The following is a 25,269-nucleotide window of genomic DNA, read 5'->3' on the forward strand; positions in this document are numbered from 1 at the left end:
TTTTTGGTCTGTGGGAGGAAGAGAACCCACGCATGCACAGGAAGAACATGCAAACTTCACACAGAAGGGCCCGACCCGGGAATCGAACCTGCGGCCTTCTTGCTGTGAGGCACACGCAATACCTGCTGCGCCACCGTGCAGCCCCACGTAAATCCTCGGCTGGGAGTTTCTGTTCCCACAAACAAAGTTCAGTGACCTCCTCCTGCTTCATTCACAGATCCTGAATCTATGGAAGTGAAAACGGGCTTATAAGTGTCCAAATCTGCACGTTCATCATTCTGCAGTTAAGTGACAACAAGCAAAACTTCTTTAAAGCAGAAAACAGGCTAAACCAATGAGATCACTCACAGAATCACAGCCTAAATGTTCCACATTGGGAAGGGATTCTGGATTTTCAGAAAGCCCTTTAAATGCACTCATCTCTGGAGTTTCTGCATGTCTTCAGCGTTTGTGTTTTGCATGAATTCATGCAGAAATCAAAGGAAGTCAAACTTGATCGTGCTTTCAAACTCTCTGAACTTCCCAGCTGAGGAACAAACTGTTCTCTCCTGCTAAAACACTAAAGCCTCACGTTTATTTATTCCACACAATGTCACAAAACATCGACAGAAGTCTTCAGTGTTTCTGCCTCGTGCAACTTGTTACAGCAAGAAGGAGAAAAAAAAAAGAAAAAGAAAAGTAAGCGATGCCGGGAGGCAGGCGGTTCCTGCATGACATCAGGCACCCTCCCGGATTATAAAAGCAGCATGGATGCGCTAAGAAAGCCTTCTCCCACAACACAGGGACGCCGTAGTTGAGAGGAGAAGGCCGGTCATTGCTGCAGGAATCATGGCGCCAGCTGGGGAGAAGAAGGTGAGCACTGAGATGACTAATGAGAAGTCTTTAATCACACAGTTGCATTAACTTTCGCTTCATTTTTTGCATGGCTCAAGTTGTGCAGCCGCTCGCGGCCAGTTGCGTGTTAGTTTTGCGTACTTGAAACAACCAAACGGTAAAATGTATCAAGCGTGTGTTTGTGAGTTGTGATTGGCTTCTTCTTTGCACGCAGGGCATTCTGCAGCGTCTGGATGCAGGAGAGATCGTCGTCGGGGATGGAGGTTTTGTCTTCGCCCTGGAGAAGAGGGGCTATGTGAAGGCGGGACCGTGGACACCTGAGGCGGCTGCCGAGCACCCTGAAGCGGGTACTTTCCGCGTCGACGTCTGTGCATTTACCCACCCACAACCTACAAATCCAGTTTTGGGCGGATCAAATGAGCTTTCTTGTCGTTTCAGTGCGGCAGCTGCACAGGGAGTTCCTGAGGGCAGGATCCGATGTCATGCAAACCTTCACTTTCTATGCAAGCGATGATAAACTGGAGAACAGAGGCAACACGCAGCGCTTCACTGTGAGTAGAGCTGGGCTTTAAGCTGCGCGTGCAGCTGCCCTGAAGCCTCATCTGCAGTCATGATGGCAGCCTGTTGACATGAAGCCAACTCACGGCTGCACGGCAAGGGAGCAGTGATTGGTGTTCTGTGCGCCCAGAGGGTCTTTGTGCTCTCTTTGAATCGCAGGGACAGGAAATAAACGAAGCAGCTTGTGACCTGGCCAGGCAGGTGGCCGATGAGGGCAATGCTCTGGTGGCAGGAGGGGTCTCTCAGACCCCTTCTTACCTGAGCTGCAAGAGCCAGGATGATGTCAAGGCCATCTTCACGAAGCAGATCGACGTGTTTGTCAAGAAGAAGGTGGACTTCTTGATCGCAGAGGTATGTGGTGAACATGAGTCATCCTCCCCATCCAGCATGAAAGCTGCTGTCAGTCAGTCAGACACAGCTGGGGGCAGCGGAGGCCCAGATGTCCTGATTTTTACTCCATTATTATAAGTCAGGTTGCAAAAACACTGACTCTACATTTCCCACAATGAAACATATTTCCACTCCGGTCTATCAGACTGTTTATAATTCAGGCTTTCTGGTACAAATTTCAAGCCTCAATCATCAGTTATTTTCTCAGACAAATCTCCCTCCAGAGCCGCTGAGGACATCTGACTCTTGACTTTTTTTTGTTGTTAAAGCTCAAACCTAACTGAGGCACACTCATTTTAACAGTGTTAAAAACAACCATCACTGCATCATCAAGTGCATCCTGCAAAATGAAACCTCTTCATTTTCGGTCTGATGATGTCAAACTGCCTTAATTCAGTTGGAATGCAAACTGGGACCAGCTAAGTCTGAGTCTGAGTCTAAGACCGTTTATTTAAAGCTGCAGTAATGTTTTTTGGCCACTCGGGAGACGATGGAACCAAAGCAGTTTTCACATCACATGAAGTCACTGTAGCAGCTTTAAAAGGGTTCCCATTAATAATGTGAATTAAAAAAAAATACACATTGCATCTTGACAGATTTAGATTTGCATGACGTTGATGTGTTGTTGTTTTTTTTTTTCTCTTTGTCGCAGTATTTTGAGCATGTGGAAGAGGCTGAGTGGGCGGTCGAGGTTCTGAAGACCACCGGGATGCCTGTGGCTGCAACTCTGTGTATTGGACCTGAAGGAGACCTGAACGGAGTCAGCCCTGGAGACTGTGCTGTCAGACTCGTCAAAGCCGGTACGACAGTGTCTCAGTCTGCCTCTAAACATCCTGTCCCACTGCCTCCAGGTTTTCATACAATGTAGGAACATTTTTGGGTGCTCAGGCACTTAAATGTGGCATTTCTGTGAAGTTGTTTTAGGAGATTTTGAGAGATTTGATGAACTAGCGTGGCTAAAGCTTTAACTACCTACATTTTCCAGCATGCAGTTCAGGAGCATGTTTTCATTTGACTCTCGCTGCTGGTAAATTTAACAGCATGCATCCAGTTTGTGACGAATCTGATCGGCTGATGAGGGGAAAGGTTCAGTCTGTTCCTCTTTGGAATTGGCATGTTTGATTTGAAAATATTGGATTTTGGCGCCATCCAGTGGACGTATACAAAACACTGCGAGGACAGGCTTAAAATCAACACAAACTGCTCCAGTTTTCATCTGGATTGTAGTTTTGCTGCTGGATTATTAGATTAATAGATTTAAATTGCATGATAAATTCTCCACATTATGGCACCCTGATGATGAAGTTTGCCTTTTCCTGTTCCTAGGAGCTCAGATTGTGGGCATTAACTGCCACTTTGACCCAGAGACCTGCGTGAAGACGGTGGCGCTGATGAAGGAGGGAGTGGAGAAGGCCGGGCTGAAGGCTCACTACATGAGCCAGCCGCTGGCTTACCACACTCCTGACTGCAACTGCCAGGGTTTCATCGATCTGCCCGAGTTCCCCTTCAGTACGTAAACACACTCCAAACTGCTGCTTCCCAGCGTTCAGTCTCTCCGTCCAGATCGCTGACATGCGACGTGCTCTCCGATAGGTCTGGAGCCCAGGATCCTGACCAGGTGGGACATGCAGAAATACGCCCGGGAAGCTTACAAGGCCGGCATTCGTTACATCGGAGGCTGCTGCGGGTTTGAACCCTATCACATCCGCGCGCTGTCGGAGGAGCTGGCACCTGAGAGGGGCTTCCTGCCCGCTGGCTCGGAGAAGCATGGCCTCTGGGGCAGCGGCCTGGAAATGCACACGAAGCCTTGGGTCAGAGCCAGGTAGAAATTTTTCTTTTCCCATCGTTTTGCACACAAACTTCCAGTTTTGTAAAAACGCATTCCTCTCCGTAGGGCCCGTCGTGACTACTGGGAGAAGCTGAAGCCTGCGTCTGGCCGCCCCCTCTGCCCGACGTTGTCGGTCCCCGATGGCTGGGGCATTACCAAAGGCCACGCTGACCTGATGCAGCAGAAGGAGGCCACCTCCCAGCAGCAGCTCCAGGCTCTCTTTGACAAGGCCAGCAAAGACCACTGAGCTTCCTCTGCATGCAGGGAGGAAGCCAATGGATAGCACACTCCCAGTCCCTTAAGTAAACACACCAAAAGATCAAAATGCTGAAGTTTTTTGTGTCTTTGTAGGAGAATATTTACTCTGTGGGAGCCTGGTACCATTTCAGTGAGTGCCTGCTTAGCCTCGGAATTACTGTGACTATAAAAACTCAAAAATGCAGCTGTGAATGCACACAGATGACATCTTTAACACTCCAAAAGTGCCTCATGTTCCCCTGAATGATGTGTAATAAACCTCTTCTGAATGAACAGCATCAGCATGTGAGTGGGTTCTGTTCTTTAGAGGCGAGAAGTGGAAACTCTCCTCAGCAAATTAAAACCATTCATCGCCTGAAGAGTCAAACTAGCCTTTGTTTTTCAATTAAACTGGAGAACTTAAAAAGAACAGAAACCGTAAAGTTTCTACTCAGTCTGATGGTGTGCAGTGCAGGAGTTTAAGTACTGCACAGTACTAATTTGAAGTGCATTTAGTATTCCCATTTTATGCACCTTTATATTACTTCACAGCAAATACTCTACTTTTTCCTCCACCACAGATTACCTTTTGCACACATATGATCTTCTAGAATATAATGCATCGCTGTAGATTAAAGCACCAACAGGATATAAAGTAGTTCAAATGAGCTCAAACTGAAACATTTACAGCAGTAAAATGCAGCAAACACATGAATGCAGCAGGAACATTAATCCACAAACAGCAGATAGAAAAACACTGACAGGAAACACGTTACTGCAACAGGAGTACTTTCACATTCAGCACATTTTGCAGATAATACTTTACATACTTGAATGCAGGACTTTTACTTGTATTTCCACGGTGTGGTGTTAGTACTTTTACTCAGATAAAGGATCTGAACCCAGGAGGAAGATGACAGTCCTAAACAAGGTTAAGTGATCTTTATACAGGATGTTAGTTCAGTTGATAAGATGTTTGCAGTTGTTTTAATGGTATCAAACACTCAAACAGTGGCAGGTCAGAGCTTCCTGTCTTGCTCTGCTGAGTAAGAACGAGTCAGTCTTCGATAAATGGCTCTGCTGCCCTCTAGTGGACAAAAACACTTCGACTGCAATTAAATTGCATGTGAGTTTTATAATGGATGTCCAAAGGGAATTAGGATTTCCTGTGTTTACTTGGTGGACATGTTGTACACAGTGATGTGGAAATATTAGGATGTAGTATTACCCCACTGGCAGACCTTCACCCTGTGAACCATATTCAAAATCAGTCACCTTTCAACAGGCTGTTTGTCTCATGAGGCCCACCACCAGAAGTCTGAAGACAAAGGCAGGAAACATGGTTAGAATTACTTTTTAAAAATTGATATTGAAACTAGTATTAAACTCTTTCAGGCGTTTAATGTTTTTCCTTTTCAGTCCTCATACCAAAATTAAAACACACCAAACCCATGAATCCATCTAACAGCCATAATATCTACACTGTACTACCATCAGGCAGGAATATAATGTTAGTAAAAAATACTAAACTTTATGCAACTTCAGTAAACCCCTTTACTCACAAGTCTTATGAGTAATTCTCCAATTTTAAGCCTCGATTGAGTCGTTGGACATTTTTCGATTTGTTTGTCGTGAAATACCTTTTGTCCCAATTGGCTTGCCATACAGCATCCAGCCGTCTGCACGTTCTCTGCGCGCTTGCGTCATGGATGTGCCCACGTGCAGATGTTTATGCTCCTCGTGCACGACGAGCGATGTACAGAGAGCAAAGCAGGAAATGAGGGAAATTGACAAATATTAAATTAACAACATTAAATTCAAGAATGAGAAAACTAACCGATGCCGGTTTATTTTCTGCTTCTGTTCGTCGTTAGGTTTAATAAGCTCTTCTCTGTAAAGGGACTATTATGATGCCTTAAGGTGACAAGGGGAAAAATGGACATACGCATTATGTGTGAAAGGTACTCGTCGTGATCGTTTTTACACTAAAGAAATATCTGTGTAGGACCACCGAATGCCAAATAAACAACTTTGAATATTAAAACACGAAATAATATTAAGAAAAAGCTGCTATTTGTAGCCTTAAACAACCCTATAGCTATAGTAAAATTATAAAACAATGCCCCCCCGCCCACACGCACACATTATTCAAGACATTATTCCGACTAAGACTCTAATTACACCCTTATTGTCATTATCAACGGACATTATGACCGGTTAAAAGCCACAGCAAGAGACATTTCCAAGAAGTCTCGAAGTTACTACTCTCATCGTAGAACAAGAACGCACCATGGTGTGTTGGTGTGCGCACCAGTTAAATCCCTCCCCGGATTTGACAACACGCACGCACCTTGTCTGCTTGTAAACAGAAGCTCACACGTGACACCGAGAGCCGAGCCGCGCGACCGCATTGTCTGTGAACGGACAAAGAGCGACACAGTCAGCGCTATCGGAGCGCGAGCAACGGGCAGGTGCCATGACAACCGACGTTATCTGCCCCGATGTGAAGCCGACTTTTCCCCTTCGCTCGCGTCGCCGTGTCCGAGCGCATCCGACCGCTTGAACTTCTTAATGTCTGAACCCCGAATCGGACCGTTTGGAGGGATAACGACGTTAGCTGCGTTTTCACCAGCTCGCACGCAGCTGGCAGCGGGTAAACAAAGCTGGGCAGCCTTTGTTTCACCTCTTAATTTAGCTAGCAGGGTTGTTCGCTTCAGCTACACCAAATCGTACTTTTCTAGTTGGCTATTAACGTTAGCTGCCCTTAGCTAGCAGTAGCCTTTAGCCTCGACATCAGACATTTTTTTTCTCGGCTAACGTTCATCGACTTGTCTTTTTCACTGGCTGGATGAGATGTCATTCACCATGGAGGACAACTTGGAGTCCGGATGGGTGTCCGTCCGACCCAGAGTCTTCGACGAAAAAGAGAGGCATAAATTTGTCTTCATCGTGGCCTGGAACGACATCGAGGGAAAGTTCGCCATAACCTGCCACAACAGAACCGTGCAGAGACGGACCACTTTTCTGGACCCGCTCCTCGACAGCAGCCCCGCCGTCGTGCTTCCTGCCCCCGGTGCTTCCGTGGCAGAAAAACGCACAAAAATTCCGGTCACGACCAAGAAAGATGAAGTCTGCCAAGCGGGTAAAGTTAGACCGCACTCGGTCCCCAAAGGGAAACCCGCAACAAAGGCTTTAAAAGTCGGTAGTTCGAAGACATCCGAGTGTATCAGCCACTCGTCAGGGTCCTGGGATATAGTGACACCGAAGGTGATAGATATCGAGATCCTGGACCCCGTCGATGTCCCGCTCTCTCCGGAGGATGCAGACCCGGGGGACAGTGACAGCCTGGGCCGTGAGGACTTCAGCTGGGCCGGCCTGTTCTCCTTCCAGGACCTGAGGGCAGCCCACCTCCAGCTGTGCGCTGTCAACTCGGATCTGGAGCCGTGTTTACCCTCCTTCCCCGAGGAGCAGTCTGGCGTGTGGACGGTGCTTTTCGGAGCCCCCGGGGTGTCGCAGCGGGAGACGGACGCCCTGTGCTACCAGCTGCAGGTGTACCTGGGTCATGCCCTGGACACCTGCGGATGGAAGATCCTATCACAGGTGCTTTTCTCCGAGGGGGACGACACGGAGGACTACTACGAGAGCCTGGGCGAGCTGAGGCAGAAAGGCCACGAGGATGCTCTGGAGAGGGCCAAAAGACGCATGCAAGAGGTGAATTCATTATCTTTGCTGTTCTGTAGTTTAGCTGATGTTTTTTAAGTGCACGTGGGTTATGAATCTTTTGCTGCTTGATGTTGTGACTTTACAACCCCCCCCCTTTAAATTTATCCCTCAGTCACGTGGAAAGGCATTTTTTCAGGAGGGTCAGGACAACCGCAGACTGGTGAAAGCCCACAGAGCATGTAGTTTTGGGAGCATAATTGCGCCTCATGGTCGGCTTTAGTCTCCTCCTCTTCCTTTGTCCCCCTGTGATCTGCCATCTGTTGCTGCACGTTCACAGGCCTGTAATATGATCCGCTCTGGCCAGACATCACACTCCAGTTGGCTGCACAGTTTGAAGGGAGTTCCACAGAAACGCAGGAGAACAATCAGAGGTGGAGTTACAGAAATGATGTGTCACCACAGCTGCTGACATTGTTTCAGCGTTCGTCCAGAAAGCTGCAAACATGCATTTAGCTCGACACGCCGGTGTAATATTTTCATTCACGTTCGTAGGAAATGTGCCAAATACTACCAGAGTGTGTCCGATCCAGCTGGAGCTGCGGATACGACGTCTGAGTAAAATCATAGAGATCACAGTCGCTGTGTGTTTGAGAGGAGACAAAGCTTCAGGCGACGTCTTTCATCTCCTCTGTTAACAAAGCACAGACATCTGGATAAGGGCTTGGTCCAAGCAGAAGACAGAAAGTCTCACCTGCTTCTTTTGAAGCAGATGACAACCATGTTGTTGCACCTGGTTTTATTAAAATAACACAGATGACCGCAGACTTACTCATGGACTCATCTGGTGTGTAAAATCTGACAGTTGTTTCTCACTGATTATCTATTTGATCTCAATAAACAGTGAAAAACGGTCGTCCAAGGTGACGTCCTGAAATGTCTTGAGTACTCATATACAAGCAGTCCTCAGACGCTGAAACCACTGAGGTGAAGTGGCGTGTCCGTCTGCATGTGTGGATGTACCCTGGCCTTTAGAAAGGGGACAGGTGACAGAGGGACAGGTAACAGACTGCAATCGAGCTGAATGATCGGTCGATTAAACATGTAGCAGTAGATCAAGAGAAAATGGAAAAACGAGCAGCATCAAAGACTCCAGCCTTGAAAAAAATCCTCATTCTGAGATGGTGTCAATGTCAACAGAGCTCTTATTTACTGCGGGACACTTTTATTGGATTGCACGTGTCTCCATTTCCCTGCCCACTAAGTCCATCCTTGATAAACTTTGACTGCAGGTAATATAAAACGCTGTGTGCTGACCTGGTTCCAGCACCTGAAAGCCTGTAGTCAAGAGTTAATGACACTGATGGCGGGAAGAAAACAGGACACATGCTTTACTTCTACTGAAGTGAGACCAAAGTTTAACCATTTTTGACCTATTTAATAAGACGGTTTACTCTAGTGTAGAGCTGTATGTAATGATTAGTCAATTTTCAGTTTATCAGTCTACAGGAAGCTGCTTTCATAGTTGATTTCAAGCAAAACTGCCCAGATCATGTTGGGCTATGGGGATTTATAACAGACACTTTTCATATCCTAATATTTCATAGACTAAACGATTAATCGAGCTAATAATGGATAACGAAAGCGCTAATGGACTGTGGACCTCATGAACACTTGCTGCTGTGAGGAAGAGACTACAGACAGAGATTAAGATATTATGTGATTAGAAGAAAGTATAAGGACAGCAGTACTTAAAGATGCTCACTGGCTCTGTGCCCTTTAGCAATGAGGGCTCCAGAATGGATCTGAGCCCGGAGCTCAGCCTGCCACCGATCCTTGTACTGGTGCTGATGTTTCTGGTACCCGAGTACGGAGCTGCTGCAGAGTCGCTGTTGTGCCCTTTGTCACACCTGAATCTCAACCCTGTTTGTGGGATAAATATGCAAAAAAAACGGTCTGACTAGTGGAAAACTCCACACATACAGGCCTGCATCTGTCAATCATTGACTAGAGACTTACAGTTTTTCCTTATCTGTGTCCTGTTGTTCAACAGAATCGGCTTGCTTACAGTAAACCTGACATGTCAGGCTAATAGTTACACTTTAATGGCTTTGCTGGGCTCTTTGTAGTTGCTCGTGGGTGATGGGTGATGGTGAAAATGTTTTTTTTATATAAAAGGACTGTGATATTCAAACTTGACTAATTGTAATTAGGCTCTAAAGCACACACGTATTTCAGGGTAGTTTCCTCGCTGCAGAGCCCATGGTGACGTCTTCAAATAGTCAGTATCATCAGTGGAATATGGGATATGCATGTAAAACAGCGGTGTTACACCATTTAAATACTATTACTTTTTATTTGTCTGATGGGAAAAAATTGGACAGTAATTTCAGTGTTTGGGTCCGTGGGTTTGATCGTTCGTCGGCACTGTGTGAAGCACTGTGAACAAAGTTTTCAGTGTTTCTGCCAAGCGTGGTGTCTTTGAGTCACAGATTACAGCGAGTCGGCATAAATGTGTAAATCTTTGTCCTTATTGGACGGCGTCTTAGGCATGGTGCTTTGTTATGTGTGTGTTTGTCATTGTGCACGTTAGCCACCGACGCTACCGTGGGATTAGCCTGCATTACTTTAGCTTTGTGGGGCGGCATCTTGACTTTAGTTTGCTTGCGTGACATGATTCACATTAGAGTTTGCAGGTAGTTTTTGTGCCTCCACGGACGTCCCATTTCCCCGAATGCCACATCTCAGGAACGCCTCGACAGAATTTCGTTCGTACGTTCAGTTGTAACCAAAGATGATGCGATCCTGGCGGTCAGCGATCACTGTGGCCTCGAATGCTTTGGACCATATCTCAAGAATTCATGCTCTAAATTACGAGAAAACCTCCCACAGATGTCTCATAGCATAAAATGATGAAGTGGCGATGTTGTATTCAACGCATTATTCGCACCACCTTGAACCTGTGGTGACTGCATAACTAACATGTAAGCAACAAATGATGATGAAAGGGCTGGAGCGACTGTACTGCAGTTCATATCACTCACAGCGTCCTGTAATTATGCACTCATGGCACGTTTGAGAGCTTTCTGTAGACTCAACAGCTAAATATAGCACATGAATATTTAGCTTTTAGTGACATCTTACCAACAATTTGGAAAAGTGATGAACAAGCCAAATCGATGCAGAATGATAGAATTTTAAGATCAGGTACACGACCTTGTTTTCTGCTTTTAAGTAAAGGCAGCAGTAAAGAAATGGTTGGAAAATGACTGCAGATGAATTTCCTATCCATCAATGAATGGACTTATTGTTTTGGTCTGAGAGCAGTGATCCCGCTGCCTTCAAAGTGCAGGTTCAACAGCTCACGCCAAAAAGCCAATGCCCTCCGCCTTCCTGCGTTTCACCGTCATCGGACAGGTTTGAATATGTAAATACAGCCAGAGCGGGAAATGAGAGCGTGGCATTGTGAAGAGACAGCGCTGTGAACGTCCATCCAGTGGTTTATTTATTCAGTCTAAGTCTGAAGTTAAAGCAGCACATGACCGGCGCCGCTCGGTCCAGCTCCAGCCCAGTCGGCTCACTTAGCTCGGGGGTTTCCCTGGCCTGCGGCACCCGCAGGGGCAGGGACGCGGTGCACGGCGGGCCGGTGGTTACCAGGGAGACACAGACCCAAGGTAAACAGTAGAGCAGTGTTCGAGCTGAATCGAGTAGTGTCCGTCCCGGTTCCCAACATGGAGGTCTTTGGAAAAGCAGCCTGGAGTTAATATAAGAGTCCCTATTCATATCTATGGCTCCTCGCAGAGAGAAGAGCACTTTATTCAGCGCCCTGGACGCAGATCGGGTGGTGGTACATTTCAATATTATCCGAGGCACAAGTGAAGGAGAAGTATTGTACTGCGTGAATTGGAGCGACTGGTTTGTGAGAGCTGGGAGATGAATTGTATTTCTGCGTACAAAAGCTGTTTTGACAGCGTTTATCTGACGAACAATGAGCAGTCTGTGGACGGCAGGACATATGGTACGAATCAGCAACAGTTGGGCCCAATTTATTCTCATTGTACTGCACTCAAACGGTGTATTTTATAGTATCATTCCTGACCACACACACTCCTCACTGTCTCACACTCTTTACTCTTGCTTTTATAGATTAGACTTTTTCTCCCTTGAGCTTTGAAAGAGCTTTTGTTCAGGACTCGCACACTAAAATCCATTTTTATGTTCCATTTAGCAAAGCTAGCATCTCACCCGCCGCCCTGTTACTTATTTTATTGTTCTTACTGTCGACAAATCCCATGAAAAGACCGCAACCAACCAAGTGTTGGCCGTGCGCCGCTGTCCGTCATCATTGTCCATAAAAATGTGCCTTTATTACTGTAACGCAGGGCACTGTGTCACTAGAGCACCAAGTGTGCAGCTGAAAATAGTCGCGATTGAGTCAAGTGTTCACTCCTATTTACAACTAACAATTCTTATTATTCATTTCAGTGCTGTTTTCTGTCCTCTTTTGTCTGACCAACAGCCCAAAATCCCCAAATATTCAGTTTGCTAGCATACAAGACTCAGACAACCAGCCAATATCTCATAGCAGTCCCATTTTTTTCCCTGACTCCTGAGAATAAGAGTGCACTGGTTTTAGTCTTTTCATAGGATGACATTAAGAACACAGAACATCATCAAGCCTGCAAACCTCTCGCGGCACCAGTTTCACGGCTTCTCCTCATGTTTCGTCGCAGGTGTTGGACAAACACAAAGCCATGGACAGCATGGTGGAGCTGCTGCAGGTGTACCCCGAGGAGGACGAGGCGTACGGGGCGCTGCTGGAGGCGACCACTCAGCTCTACCACTACCTGCTTCAGCCTTTCAGGGACATGAGGGAACTGGCAATGCTGCGCAGACAGCAGATTAAGGTAATACACGCAGACACACCAACACGGATACAAATACCATCTGTTTTAGGTGCTCGGTTTAAGTAGATTTAGACCTGATGAACCCGGCTAACTGCTCTGTCCTGGAACACACTTTGGCTCGCTTTAGCCTGCCTCTCAACTGTAGTGTACTCCACCAGTTACAATGCTATTTTTGTGGTTTGGCAGTTTTAAAAGCCAAGGTTAGCGCTGGGAAACGAGCCCTGAACCGCTGCCTGCTAACGTCCTCGGCTGAGCCTACCCTCCCAAACCCACTGTAATGGCATTAGCATTAGCTGCTGAGGGTACATGTGATGATAATGATGGTGTAGTAGCCGGTCCTGTAGCTTTGCATCTGGGGGCCGTGTAGCGCAGAGGATCAGCCAGAGAGGCTTTTTTTCCCCGCCCCGAGCGGCTTAACAACCAGCATAAGTATTATTACAGCAGCCACTAAACCACTCAGTAATTCTGCAGCTTCAGCACACTCCTCTGTTTTCCACACTCTTTCTACACTCCTGCTTTGTTGTTTTTCTTCATTAGAGGCTTGAAAAGGGAAGTAAATCCACATACTAATCTCTACTGTCCCATGGCCTTCACAGAGCTGGGTTCAGTCTTAGCACATGCTGCCTGCTTGGGTCAATAGGTCAAAGGACGTCACGCTCACAGCACAGCAGCCCGACAGGGACAACTTACTCACATTTAAGTAATTTCTGAACAAACGGGCTTTGAAACACTACAGAGTGGATGAATTTGTAGTTGTTTTGTAGCTACTAATATGGAAGTTCATTATTATTTATCAGTGTTACCAGGTTATCTACACCTGATGAAGGAACGTCAGCTACTGTCTTTGCTGTCGTGCAGCTTCGCTAATGCTAGCATCAGTGTCGGGTGTTTAATGTAAACCCTCTGTGTTTCTAAAATCCTGCACAAATGACATCGCTTGAATGCGACTGACAAAGCTATCACAGAAACAGTGTGTTCCTCTTGGGCTGTGTCCTCGTTCACCTCTTCAGAGATAACACACACTCAATCGTTTAGTCTGTCGCAGCGGTTTTCAAAGTCTGAAACAAGCAGAATGAAAGCTTGTATGTGTTCAGCACAAGTTGGCGCCATTAAAAGTATGAATTAGCTTTTAGCAGGTTTAAACGCAAGGCAGCATCGTTGGATCGCTCCTAAAAACGTGCCGATTTTCAGGCTAGTCCTGCAGATATGCAGAGCGTCTTTTGTTGGAGATAATGGTATCTTCAGTAGGTTTACATCACACTCAGTCTAACAGCGTGTCATGTTTGTGTTCAGAGCTGACTGAGTTCGGACTCTGGACATGGAGCACTGTTGTTGTGTTGGCGTTATCTCGAGTCTAATGGACACTGTTTTCTTTCGTTGTGCTGGGGGTTTTTTAGAGGACGGGCAGTAAATGTGGCGCACTCTGTCGTTAATGAGGACTGAAGTAACCGCTGCAAAGAGGTGTGTCCATCCCGCAGCTTTTCACCAGGTACCAGATCTCTGTCGGACTCTGAGGTGGAGTCAGAAAAAGCTCTGAAGAGGAGAAAGTGAGCAGACGTTTGCCAAAGCCTGTGTCTTGTTAGTGTTCAGGGAAAGGAGTCTGAGTCAGACTGGACTGTGTTTGTTCTGTTGCTCAGTGCTGTTTCACTGGATATCTGCCGTCACTGCACGTCCTTGCTTCTCCCTCGTAGACGCTCTGTCGTTCAGCCTGTAAGACCTTTCCCGTCTCCTCACACAGCGATTATGCAGCACCGTGTCACTAACCAGCACCAGTGACTGTGTGGGTGTGTTGAGACTGTTTATTGTGATGGTGTTTGGGTTCTTGGGCGGGTGCTGATCTAAATTAAGAAATTTCGCTGAATCATCAAAACGCGTGCAGCGCTCCTTCTGAAGCGATCGGTCTGGTGATATTTGAGAGTTTTGTTGTTGTCAGCAAATCCCACGAAAAGCCAGAAACCAGCACTGGGGTGATCCTGCGAACAGGTGTGTGTGTTGTGCACACAAAGGCTCATCCAGTGTCCATTCACTGCTGCACCGGGCGACACGTTCATCACTGTGAACACACGCTCTGTAGTTTATCTGAATCACTTTGGGCGGCCGTGGCTCAGGAGGGAGAGTGGCCGTCCACCTGTTAGAAGGTCGGGGGTTCGATCCCTGGGCTTTGCAGTCCACATGCAGAGGTATCCTTGTGTTGTAAAAGCTCTGTGAGTAGTCTTCAGACTAGAAAAGCGCTCCATTTTACATCACTTTGCTCTTTTCTGACACTTTTTGTGGAGCTTCCTGAGAAGCTGTGGGATGCCAAATTTTCCAGCTGTACCACCTGTTCCCCTCGGGGCGACGCAATGGCTGAAAACAAAGCTGCATGCAAATGAGTCCTTGGTGCTGGCAGGGGCGGTTAGTTTCTCCCAAACTGATGAGTCAGGGGTTCATCATCACTGAGACGTTTTGCTTGGTGAAGAAGGCGAGGAGTCGGGGATAAGAACGCAGGATCCGGACATTTCCATACAGTTTGCATTCTGTTTAATGTGGCAAAGGTGAGGTGGAAACAGCTGAGTGCAGACTATCCTGATTCATCTGCAGGTGTGAGCACAGGACAGGTGTGAGGCTGTTGTAAAGCCACCACAGTGATTCAAGCTAAAGGCCACACTGTTAAATCAACAGGAGCTCAGACTCAGCAGCAGTCCCAAACCCAAAGAGATTCAGTTTATTATCACGTAAAACAGCAAAAAGCAGCAAATTCTCACAAATTAGAAGCCAAAACGTGATAAACTTGCTTAAAAAAGACTTTAATTCAAACCCGTTGCAGCTCCACAGTGAATCTTCAGCTGTGTGTGTCTGCAGTGTTTTCTTTTTAACCCTTTCCTCTCAGCTGTTGTCATCTAAGCTCAGCTGAACCGGTGAGTGACGGAGCAGATGGAGCACTGAATGAAGGATTACTGAATGAATCCACCACAGAGGGTGTCGTCTTTTCCTGAATGACGTGTTGCTGGACGGACCTGCTGCATGTCGTTCGCGGCGTCGGTGTCCTGTTGCCTGGAGGTCAGAGGGCAGCCATGAATTAAAAATGTGGTTTCTCCGTAACGTGTCTGAGATGCTTTTGTACCACGGTGAGCTCCTGTTACGGTTTCACATCAGCTGTATTGTCACATGGCAACGGCTGTCATGGCGGTCCCTCAAAGACCTCCAGCTGCCAAACACTTATTCTGAAATGTCACATAATACGCAAACTGAAGATGAATCAGACGTTTCTAGGGGGGCTGCAGCTTCGATCAGGTTTCATCAATGAGAGGTGGAGGAAAAACAGATGCAAATGTTCACCTGGACTCTCTGGTGACCTTTCACCTGTCCCAAGCAGCCCTGAAGTTGTGAGACAGGTCCTATGTTCTCCTTTTTGTTAACAAACCTCTTGAAATGTAGAGTTTAATTTTTATAAAAACAGCTGGATGTTGTAGTTTTAGCAAATGTTGCTCAAGCAGGAGCAGCGTATCTGTCGGGGACTACTTCCAGCAGTGGATTCATCCACATTGAGTACATCTGCGAGTGTGTCCATCAGCGGGACGCTGGACATGTGACCGAGTCAAACCGCGGTGTGTGTGTTCATGTAGTGAAGGAACATGATGTTCCCGCTCACTGCTCACTGATGTGTTTTTAATAGTTTTTGGACAACGGTGGAGCTCTGTGGCACAGAGGACAAACACACACACACTTGTTGACTGTGGTCAAACAGGACTTGTTGACTGTAAGTAAAAAACAGAATATTTAACAGTCAGCTGGACATCATGCTAAACTTTTAGACCAGTCGCATTGTGGAGCCGACCAGTGTTTTATCCTCCACCCTCCTCCTGATAAAGGCCACACAGAATCAAACAGTCACTCACAAAAAGCCTTTTTACTTTCTATTTTAACCAAATGAGATAAGGACCGCCATGACGGCGTCCATGCTGTAATCCCAGCGCTTCACCACGGGGACCGGCGTCACTTCTATTTTCAGCCTGACTCGTCTGTGTTTTGTCACCAGCAGCTGTTGACCAGAGGTGTTAAGGGAATTCACTCACAGTTGCGTCCCCCCTCCCCCCTCGAGGGATGACTAGGAAGCGAGCTGGTATGATACCATGCAGGTGTAAGGCTGGTGCTTACAGCAGGTATGGTGTCGGTTTCCTGGCATTAGCAAAGCACGTGATCTTAGCACTCAAGCTACTGAGTGAGTGAAATGCAAAAGAGGTGTCGCGCTCTGGCTTCAAATCAACATGCAGGTGTCGAGTGCTCGGTGATCTGAAGTGTCTGTCTCACACTATGACGGTGAGTCGTGATGAATGAAAGGTGTGGGCAGGGATCGCTGGAGGCCAGGGCTCGAGTGACACCAGTGGGCCGGCTGGAAAAGGTTTTATAGGCAGACAGATACATGGAGATGACTGACTCCATTATATCACCCTGCCCGCCGTCGGTGCACTCAACCAAATATGTCACCTCGCCTGTTTGAGAGCAGCCTCACAGGTTTATGTGCTGGCTAATGCTGAATCAGTGGTGACATCTTTTAAACACGAATACTCCCTGAAGTCACATCGCCCACTTTAATTACCATCTGGAGGAGTTTTTGACATCATGCATGACTTTTTAGTTTAATCAGCAGCGGCTTTGTTGGTTCTTAAAGTTGTTTTGTTCGCAGCTCTCATGTCTCCGTTCGAAGTCTGAAATCTGGATTTGTATTTTTAAGATTTCCCTCGCAGTTTGCATGAATGAACGCTGGAAAGACTGCTGCTCAGATTATTATTCTAAGAGGTTTTTTAAACTCTTTTGCCCCGGGCGGGAGTAAAGTTGTTGTCATAGACTGATCTGATATGAGATTGGTCTCCTCCAGGATTTTTATTATTATTATTAATGTGTTTATTAAAATGACTTTGCAGATTAGAGATGATCATGGAGGTTTTTTAAGGCGGTATGAGACGTGCATTCAGTCTCCTCTCTGCTTCTGTGACCTTGTGCTGCTGCAGCCTTTATGTGCTGCGTTCACAGTCATATGGAAAAGGTTGTAAAGCCTCCTTTTTAATATCTGCCATGTTGAGTTTCAGCAGGGCTACCGAACCTTTATTTAAAAAAAAACCAACAAACAGAAAGATCCATTTTGCCGGTCGTGTGGATGCTTCCTGCTTTGCATAAACCAGCCGGACACGCTGACAGCTTGATGCACAGATGTTTTCCTCTGGCCTGACCACAGCAACATGCAAAGAAGTTCAAGAGCAAATACTTTTAGATGTCAGGCAGCGACATGTCACCAGGTCTGAGCGACCTGTTTGGGGCAAAGTTCTCCGTGGCGTTACGTTTCGGACCCCGCTCTCCAGACGAGCTCACATCAGCGCCTCGCTGCTGCAGCCGTTCTGTTAAACGATACCTAAACTATGAGATCAGGGCGAGAAGTGAGCCCAGCTCGTATTTTCTTTCCCGTTTGGCTTCTCTCATTCCTGAAGTGATTTTCTTCTTTTCTTGTCTGCCAGACTTTTCCTCTCTGGTCTCTGACGTAATCTCTCCTCCCCCACTCACCCCGAAAACCACTCCCTGTTCTTGTGCCTCACGTGCAGACACACACACACACACACACACACACACACACACACACACACACACACACACACACACACACGCCATAAATCAAGGCCTTCTGAGGTTTGTTGCTGATTGCTATGGTCCTGTTTATTTTTGAGCACCTACACACATCTGTTTCACATTGAGATATTAATATGTGAGTGTGTGTGCACGAGGCCCGCACAGGGAGTTGATCATACGGCTCCATGTGGTCTTCTCTCGTGGGGGGGGGGGGGGGGGGGGGGGTTCAGCTCTCAGTCAACACCCAGGACAGGACTCCACGTGGCACTGCTTTTTCCCTGTTTCTCGCTCTTTTTCACATGGCCTGACACGAGCCGGCGGACTGTGAAAATGAACTCGATGTTAATAAAAACTCCTCGCAGAGTGTTTTCAGATTGTTCTTGTTCTCTTATCAGAGTCTTGAGTCTTTTATTTATTGTTCCTCCGGCCCAGTAGGACACTGGGTTAGTGTCACTGTGAACACAAACATGCAGATGTGCCTTTGGTCACTGCTCACTCTACCACCACCTGCTGTCACGTGCTGGTACTACAGAGCTGTGGTTCATTTAGACTGGAGGTTTTGAAGCATACGGGGGTGTTGGTGGAGGTGAAAAGGACAGGTGCACGCTGCTGCTCTAAAAACAACAGGAAGTTGTTTTTGGTGGTTTGGCCTGCTGTGACTCGCGGCTCGTGGTGCTTTGAAACCCTTAGCGACAGATCGCTGCGGTTTGCGTCATTTCCTTTTGCAGAGTCACGTCTCAGTCTGATCTGAACACACAGACATGACACACATATTTCGAGGTCGAGTGTGACTTTCCGAGGATGTAATTTCGATGTCCATCGCGAGTAAACATCCATAAATCTGCTTTGAGGTCTTAGGAATAAAAGACGCTCCTCATCGCTTCAGAACGTTCCTCATAATCATCACGATTTTAAGTTTTCTTCAGTATCAAAAGGATCCACTGATAGTTGCCACTACAAGCAGGAGCTGCTAATAGCTAATTCAGCCTACTTTTAATGGTGCCAGTTTGCCAAAATGTTAATGAATATAGGCTGAATCAAGTTAGAGTTCACAGCTAACTCACTGACTCATGGTAACATTGCACTTCCTGTTTACATCCCTCAAAACTTAGGCTGTAATTACCCAACAGATAAGACATTAATATAAACTTTTGCCTTCTTGCCCTGTAAAGTGTCAATATGAAAACCTGGCTGAACTTCCTCTGTGCTGATGCAGTTACTGTCTGTCTGACCCGCCTTAACGACCTCTGACCCCCCGTCAGATCTCACTGGAGACGGAGCGCCTCGGCCCTCGTCGCGTGGAGAGCCTGAGGAAAGAGGATGAGGAGTGGCAGAAGAAGGCTCACACCGCCGTGCTGTCCATTCAGGACCTGACTGTCAAGTTCTTTGAAACCACCACTCGAGCACAGAAAGGTAAACACACAAAGGAGGCATTTCCTGTCTGATGTAGAGCAGCTGCTGTGACCTTTGACCCATCGTGTTGATGTCTACTGCAGTTAAAGCTCCACATAGAGATGATTTAAAGCCAGCAGTCCCTCCTCTCAGATCCTCATCTCCAACCTCTCACATACCAAACCTTCTCCCAAAAGCATTTAAATCCTCGAAACATCTCAGCTATGAACTGCTAGCAAACATGTCGACTGACTTCTGTGTCCACCCCGGTTCCCCAGAGTCCAAGATGGCGTCTGCAGATGTCTTGTTTTGTCTGAAATTCCATCCAAAATCCAAAGATTTTCACTTTAGAACAACAGAAAACAGAGAAAGGCAGAAAATCCTCCACCTGAGGAAGCTGACAGCAGAGAACTTTTCCTCAAAATGATTTAATTTGTCCATCAACTTATCGATTCTAGTCCATTGCTGACAGTCGTATGTGTTTGTTGCAGCCTTGTATGAGCGGATGCGTGCTGACCAGAGGAAGTTTGGCAAGTCGGCGTGGGCGGCAGCAGTTGAACGCATGGAGCGGCTGCAGTACGCCGTTTCTAAAGAGACTCTGCAGCTGATGAGGGCCAAAGAAATCTGCCTGGAACAGAGGAAACATGGGCTGAAGGAGGAGGTAAAGTCACCACGACACACACTGATTCACGACCGATGCCGTCCCAAAGGTGTGTGTTCGTAAACGGCCCCCGATGCTCCGAAGCCACAATGACAGGAGACACAAACACTCGGATAGAAGCCGAGAGAGGAGGGAAAAAGTGAGATAATGGCGGCGTTAGAAAAATGAGCTCATGGCTCAGACATCCTGCACTGGAGTGAATAACATCCTGGTGCACAGCAGTGGAAGTGACTCACTGGGAATGACTGCTGGGGTCAAATGTTTGCTTTACATGTGCAAATACCTAAAAAACGACAAAGTATTTAAAACGTACAGGAACTCTGCCTCAGGCTCAATTTCCAGCGGGGCCTCTCATGTTAGAAACACAGTCAGAAAGAGCTGCGAGGCAGAATCAGCCCGCCTGTGGCATCTGCCCTCTGGCCTGCAGCTGGAGACTAATGCCGTTGTGTGGCTGTGCTTCTAGATGCAGAGTCTGAAAGGTGGAGAGGATGCCATGCTGCGTCTGGACCAGCTGGAGGCGCTGTACTATGAGCTGCAGCTGCAGCTGTATGATGTGCAGGCGGAGGTGCTGCGCTGCGAGGAGCTGCTGCTCACTGCACAGCTGCAGAGTCTGCGCAGGCAAATGACTGGTGAGTTTAATGACCCTGTCTGTCTGCAGGGCCGATGCATCGATATCTACGACTCTGTGGGCTGATAAGTGACAACAAACTGCAGATTGTGTCCAATAAAAACAGGTCACACCTTTTCAGGTGCTTATCTGCTTTTTGACCAATCTGTTCTCGTGTTGCACCAGAGCGACAGGATGAGGTGGTGTACTACGATGCCTTTGAGAGCCCTGATGCCATGAAGGGTGGAGAAGACCCCGCAACCCCCGCGTCCCCGCTCAGAGATGAAGAACTCGGCGTCCTGCAGCAGAGGACGCGACAGCTCGAGGCCCGCCGGGGCCGCATCACCGCCAAGAAAGTCTACCTCAAAAACAAGAAGGTCGGCAGTCGGATTAACGAGGCAGTGAGACGTCGTGAGGTCGCCGAATCTTTGAAGTTCGTCACATCCTTCATGTGCTTTGTGTCCTTTGTTACAGGAAATCTGTATTGTCAATCACAACCAGAAGATACAGCAGCAACAAGGTAGCCACGCCGACAGCAGCTCCCCGCAGACGCTCCTACAGGTAAGACACAAACAACAAACAAAGCACACCAGAGACCTTCGTCACCGGGCGCTGTTTAGTCTTCAGTAGGCAACAACATAAATGAAGAGAGTTCAACAGGGTTTGTTTGGTTTGTTTGATCCTGTTTGGTACAGAACGATCAATCGGTCCATCAGTCAACTACTTTAACAGCGCAGAAGAACAAAACACACCCCTGCTCCTTCATCAGATCTGCTCTGTTGTCTCCTGTAAAGGGAGGAGACGCTGAGGAAGATGACGAAGCCAAGAGAAATGCCAGAGTGAGTCAGGAGAGACAGAGGACGCTGGACAGACTGCGCAGCCTCAGACAGGTGAGAGCTCAGACATGCGCTCCTGTTCGCCTCCCGTCGGCCGATCCCGTGTCTCACCTGCTTTCTTTGACTCCTCGTGCAGCGGTATCCCGGCCAGGTGACTCTGAAGTCCAGCCGGCTGCGTTTGAGTCAGTCTCACGTCCGGAGGAGAGCGGGGCAGCAGCCCAGCACCCAGGCGGCCAGCGTTCAGACCGACTGCATCTCCGACCTCCCAGAACTCTCCGCTCCTCCTCCGCCGGACGCCTGCGGCTGCGACAGCGTGTCTTTACCCACAGTTCAGCTCCAAAGCCTCGACCCTTCACCTCCCTTCCTCTCCCTGCCTCCCCTCTCGGCCTCCCCCTCTGTCCTCTCCCTGGGTCCTCCTCCTCCGCCTCCTCCGCCACCCCCGCCTCCCCCGCCTCCTCCGCCTCCTCCTCCCTCAGAGGACCAGCAGCAGGGTGAGAGGAGGGAGACGGGCAGCCCGGCGCGCCACCACACCCGCGAGTCTGAGTCCTCCTCTCTGCCTTTGGCTCCGTTCTCCCCCCGATTCTTTGACAGCAGCCAGCTGCTGACGGCGAGGAAGAAGCTGAAGAAGACGGCCTCGCTGGACTCGTCTCAGTGGAGGAGAGGTGAGGAGGTGAACCTCATGGTGCATTCAGGTGCACCCTGAAATTCTGCATTGCTTTGTATGCATGTCACATTTGACCTGTCGGTGTGTCCTGCAGCGAGCTCCCCCATGGACGAGGTGCTGGCCTCCCTCAAACGGGGCAGCTTCCACCTGAGGAAGGCCGAGCTGCGAGTCCTGGCCCCCGACCCGGACGACGACAGCAACAACATCCTGGCCCAGATCAGGCAGGGCGTCAGGCTGAAGAAGGTGCGGACCCGGCCGGAGCAGCAGCGCCACGCCAAGAGCTTCCCCCACTCTGCCGACGCCCTGACCCGCAGCATCCACGAGGCTCTGCGGAGGATCAAAGAGGCCTCGCCGGAGTCCGAGTCCGAGGACGAAGGCCTTCCATGCACTGACTGGGAGAACTAGTTCGGCTTAATGGAGGAATGTTTTTTTTTTTTTTCATCTTTTATGGATACACGGAGCCAAAACGAAGAGAAAACGATGGCTCAAGTGGACAAGCCGGGGTCGAATCACCTGCTGGTCGCTCGGTGCAATTTGAACAAAAACCCTTTTTTATACCAGAAAACAGCTCGGAAGTACGTTTTTCATACTTCTGGAGTTGCTTGTTAAGATGGACCACTAATCTTTTTTTTTACGTTGTTGTTGTTGTTGTTGTTGTTGTGGCATTCATGGCGAGGATACAACCTCTAACCTCTCATTACGTCGCAGTCGTACTGTAGCTTGCTGTGATGGGTTTGTTTTAGGAAGTGACTCTTCGTTTTTTCCGTTTCAGTCAGCGTTCAGAAAACGTTTGCTTTACACTCAAACACGTGACCACCAATCGTACTGTATATTTTAGTCCATACAAGGCCTGAACGTGGACGCAGCAGAGGACCGTACCCGCTTCCTTAAAGCCATAGTTTGACATTTTGGAAAGCTGCTAGCTGTAGCTTCATATTTAGCATGAGAGGTGTTGAATATCATTTCCCAAACTGTCAAACTACCACTGTCATTTGTTAATTTGGTTATTTTCATCATCCTGGTGGGAAGAACGCCACAACTGGTTTCCCGTTTTAAATAATCAGGATGAATGTACAGAAATAGACTCATGTAGAGTGAAATGACTGTTGGTCTGAGGTGAGGAGGACAGGTGACGTTAGCAACACGGTCAGCGGCACACGGCGGCAGTCAGCGCGTCCGTAAACCTGCCGAGACGCCGAAGAAAGACGCCTCCTGTAACTGCAGAAGTCACCTGAGAATTGTCTCGTTTTTAAGTTTTGTTCGCCCTCAAAGTCACCCAGTGCTGTCTGTCTGAATGTGCACGAGTGCGCCGCAAACAGGAAGTGCTAACAGCTGATTCGGCAAAGTTTTCCAAAATGTAAACAAATAGAGGCAAAGAAATAGGGCTCAGGTAGCTCCTGCAGCTAACTCACTGACCATATACATATATTTATATGTCTCACTGACATTATGCTTCCTGTGCACATCACCCTAAGCATTATGGGAAATGTAATTCCAAAACTTGGTGCCCACACAGCAGGAGCAGGAGTGAGAGGATTTGATTGATCTGTTGGCTTTTCCTCCTCCAGGGAAGCCACTTTGACCGGTCAGTATTTAAACCAGACGATGTTTAACTTTTATGTTTCACACCAGCTGAAACGTAACCGATCGATCACTTGAATCCAGCTTTGATCGTTCTGTGATCGGCTGATTGAAAAGGTTGGATGAAGATAGTGTTTCTGTATGTGGAAACCTGTTTTATGAGGTCTGCCCTTAAAATATTCTGATCAGAGCTGCAACAAGTCCTCAGAAAATTAATCATTTTAGCATTTTAAATCATTGATTAATCGTTTGTCGTTTTTTTTAAAGTTTGCTGGTTTTCTCTGTTTCTTTAAACTGAAGTCAGTTTTGGACTTTTTGATCAGAAAAAAGCAGGAATTTGAGACTTTTGCAGATGTCACTTTGAGCTTCAGGAAGCTGATTTTCACTCTTTTATCGACTAAATGACCCGTCGAATAACTGAGGAAATAACCTGCAGATGGCGCTCCTGCAGCGTATTGAAGCCTGCGTGCTGCATCGGTTCAGCTGCAGTCTGAGGCTTCGGCGCCCTCTGCTGGCACCTGCTGCAGCCTCCTGCACGCCTGAAAACACCTTGATCACGTGACCTTTGTATTTATTTGGTTGTTTTCACGTCTTCTTGTTAACCTGAGGGCCTCGTCTCTCTCTCCACTGCCTTGTTTGGTTTTTCTTTGTTTTCCAGACTTGTTTACTTGCTGGAGTTTGCGTGTGTGTGCGCGTGTGTTTACACCAGTCTCATGTGTTAACTGTGTCAAACCGGTCTTAAACTGAAAAACTCATTTTACTTCCTGTATTCAACACGTCACGCACTGATGGCTCAATTTAAAGGAACAGTTTGACATTTTGGGAAACATTAATTTTCTTTCTCGTCAGCTGATGAGGTCGACGCCTCTCTCTGTCTGTCTGAATGTGAAGGAATGCTAAGCTAAGCTAAGCGGCTGCTAGCTGTAGCTTCACACAGACACGAGAGCGGTCAATCTTCTCGTCTGACCGAGGAAGACAAGTTTATGTGAGTCTCAGCTTGTTGGACATTTCGCATCCAGTGCTGGCAGCTCGGTGTCGGTAACTCACATCGCTCTCAGTCCGTTCTGCTTTTTTTTGTTGTTGTTGTTAAACTTGTAGATCTTCCCGCCGTTAAAGTTCCACCTTCAACCTTTCCGACCTTATGCATGTGACCGGTTTTAGGACGAACCCATCACAACGTAAGTGCAATAATTGAGATGAAAAAGTCAGTTTATGAATTATACTGTAATGAAATGTAAATCACGAGAAAAAAAAAAAATATCCGCATGCCTAAATGTATTGAAGTATTTATTGAAACTTCATATTTGAAATGATTTTTAAAGCATACAAATGTAAATGTACTTTATAAAGTTTGCTTTTTGTTGCTGTTTTTGTTTCCTATCATGACATTCCTCTCTGCTTTCTATATCCCAATTATATATTTTTTCCTTTCAAAATAAAATTCAGCTCAAACGAGTCGTCTCTGAATGCTCATTGATGTGCTTTTAGCGTTCGTAACAGTGTGTGGAACGGT

General features: G+C 47.4%; 2 protein-coding genes across 3 annotated transcripts; both read left to right on the forward strand.

Moving 5' to 3' along the window:
* The first annotated feature begins 749 nt into the window (after window positions 1-749).
* Window positions 750-4,148, forward strand: bhmt (betaine-homocysteine methyltransferase). Its single transcript, XM_070988855.1, has 8 exons — window positions 750-852; window positions 1,049-1,181; window positions 1,273-1,385; window positions 1,552-1,743; window positions 2,435-2,582; window positions 3,109-3,291; window positions 3,376-3,604; window positions 3,677-4,148. Exons 1-8 carry the CDS (start codon window positions 829-831, stop codon window positions 3,855-3,857), a joined length of 1,203 nt encoding a protein of 400 aa, XP_070844956.1. The 5' UTR covers window positions 750-828; the 3' UTR covers window positions 3,858-4,148.
* A 2,062-nt stretch (window positions 4,149-6,210) lies between these two features.
* On the forward strand, window positions 6,211-25,210 carry jmy (junction mediating and regulatory protein, p53 cofactor). 2 transcript variants are annotated; one of them, XM_070988854.1, is made up of 10 exons: window positions 6,211-7,558; window positions 12,241-12,414; window positions 19,278-19,428; window positions 19,899-20,068; window positions 20,532-20,697; window positions 20,862-21,052; window positions 21,150-21,236; window positions 21,470-21,565; window positions 21,648-22,173; window positions 22,270-25,210. In XM_070988854.1, the coding sequence occupies exons 1-10, from the start codon at window positions 6,701-6,703 to the stop codon at window positions 22,578-22,580; spliced, it is 2,730 nt and encodes a 909-aa protein (XP_070844955.1). In that variant the 5' UTR covers window positions 6,211-6,700; the 3' UTR covers window positions 22,581-25,210. The 2 variants fall into 2 exon arrangements, with proteins under 2 accessions (XP_070844955.1, XP_070844953.1); XM_070988852.1 differs by having other exon boundaries at window positions 6,573-7,558; window positions 20,532-20,694; window positions 20,859-21,052.
* The last annotated feature ends 59 nt before the right edge of the window (window positions 25,211-25,269 follow it).

The sequence above is a fragment of the Chaetodon trifascialis genome, chromosome 20 (assembly GCF_039877785.1).
Source record: "Chaetodon trifascialis isolate fChaTrf1 chromosome 20, fChaTrf1.hap1, whole genome shotgun sequence".
Classification (NCBI taxonomy): domain Eukaryota; kingdom Metazoa; phylum Chordata; class Actinopteri; order Chaetodontiformes; family Chaetodontidae; genus Chaetodon; species Chaetodon trifascialis.

Bases quoted from the DNA above. Each gene is read 5' to 3' on its own strand.
- bhmt (XM_070988855.1), top strand. From the start codon at position 829: ATGGCGCCAGCTGGGGAGAAGAAG. The intron at 853-1,048 runs GTGAGCACTGAG...CTTTGCACGCAG, and splicing joins CGCCAGCTGGGGAGAAGAAG to GGCATTCTGCAGCGTCTGGA. The intron at 3,292-3,375 runs GTACGTAAACAC...GCTCTCCGATAG, and splicing joins TCTGCCCGAGTTCCCCTTCA to GTCTGGAGCCCAGGATCCTG.
- jmy (XM_070988854.1), top strand. From the start codon at position 6,701: ATGTCATTCACCATGGAGGACAACTTGGAGTCCGGATGGGTGTCCGTC. The intron at 7,559-12,240 runs GTGAATTCATTA...GTTTCGTCGCAG, and splicing joins CCAAAAGACGCATGCAAGAG to GTGTTGGACAAACACAAAGC. The intron at 20,698-20,861 runs GTGAGTTTAATG...GTGTTGCACCAG, and splicing joins TCTGCGCAGGCAAATGACTG to AGCGACAGGATGAGGTGGTG.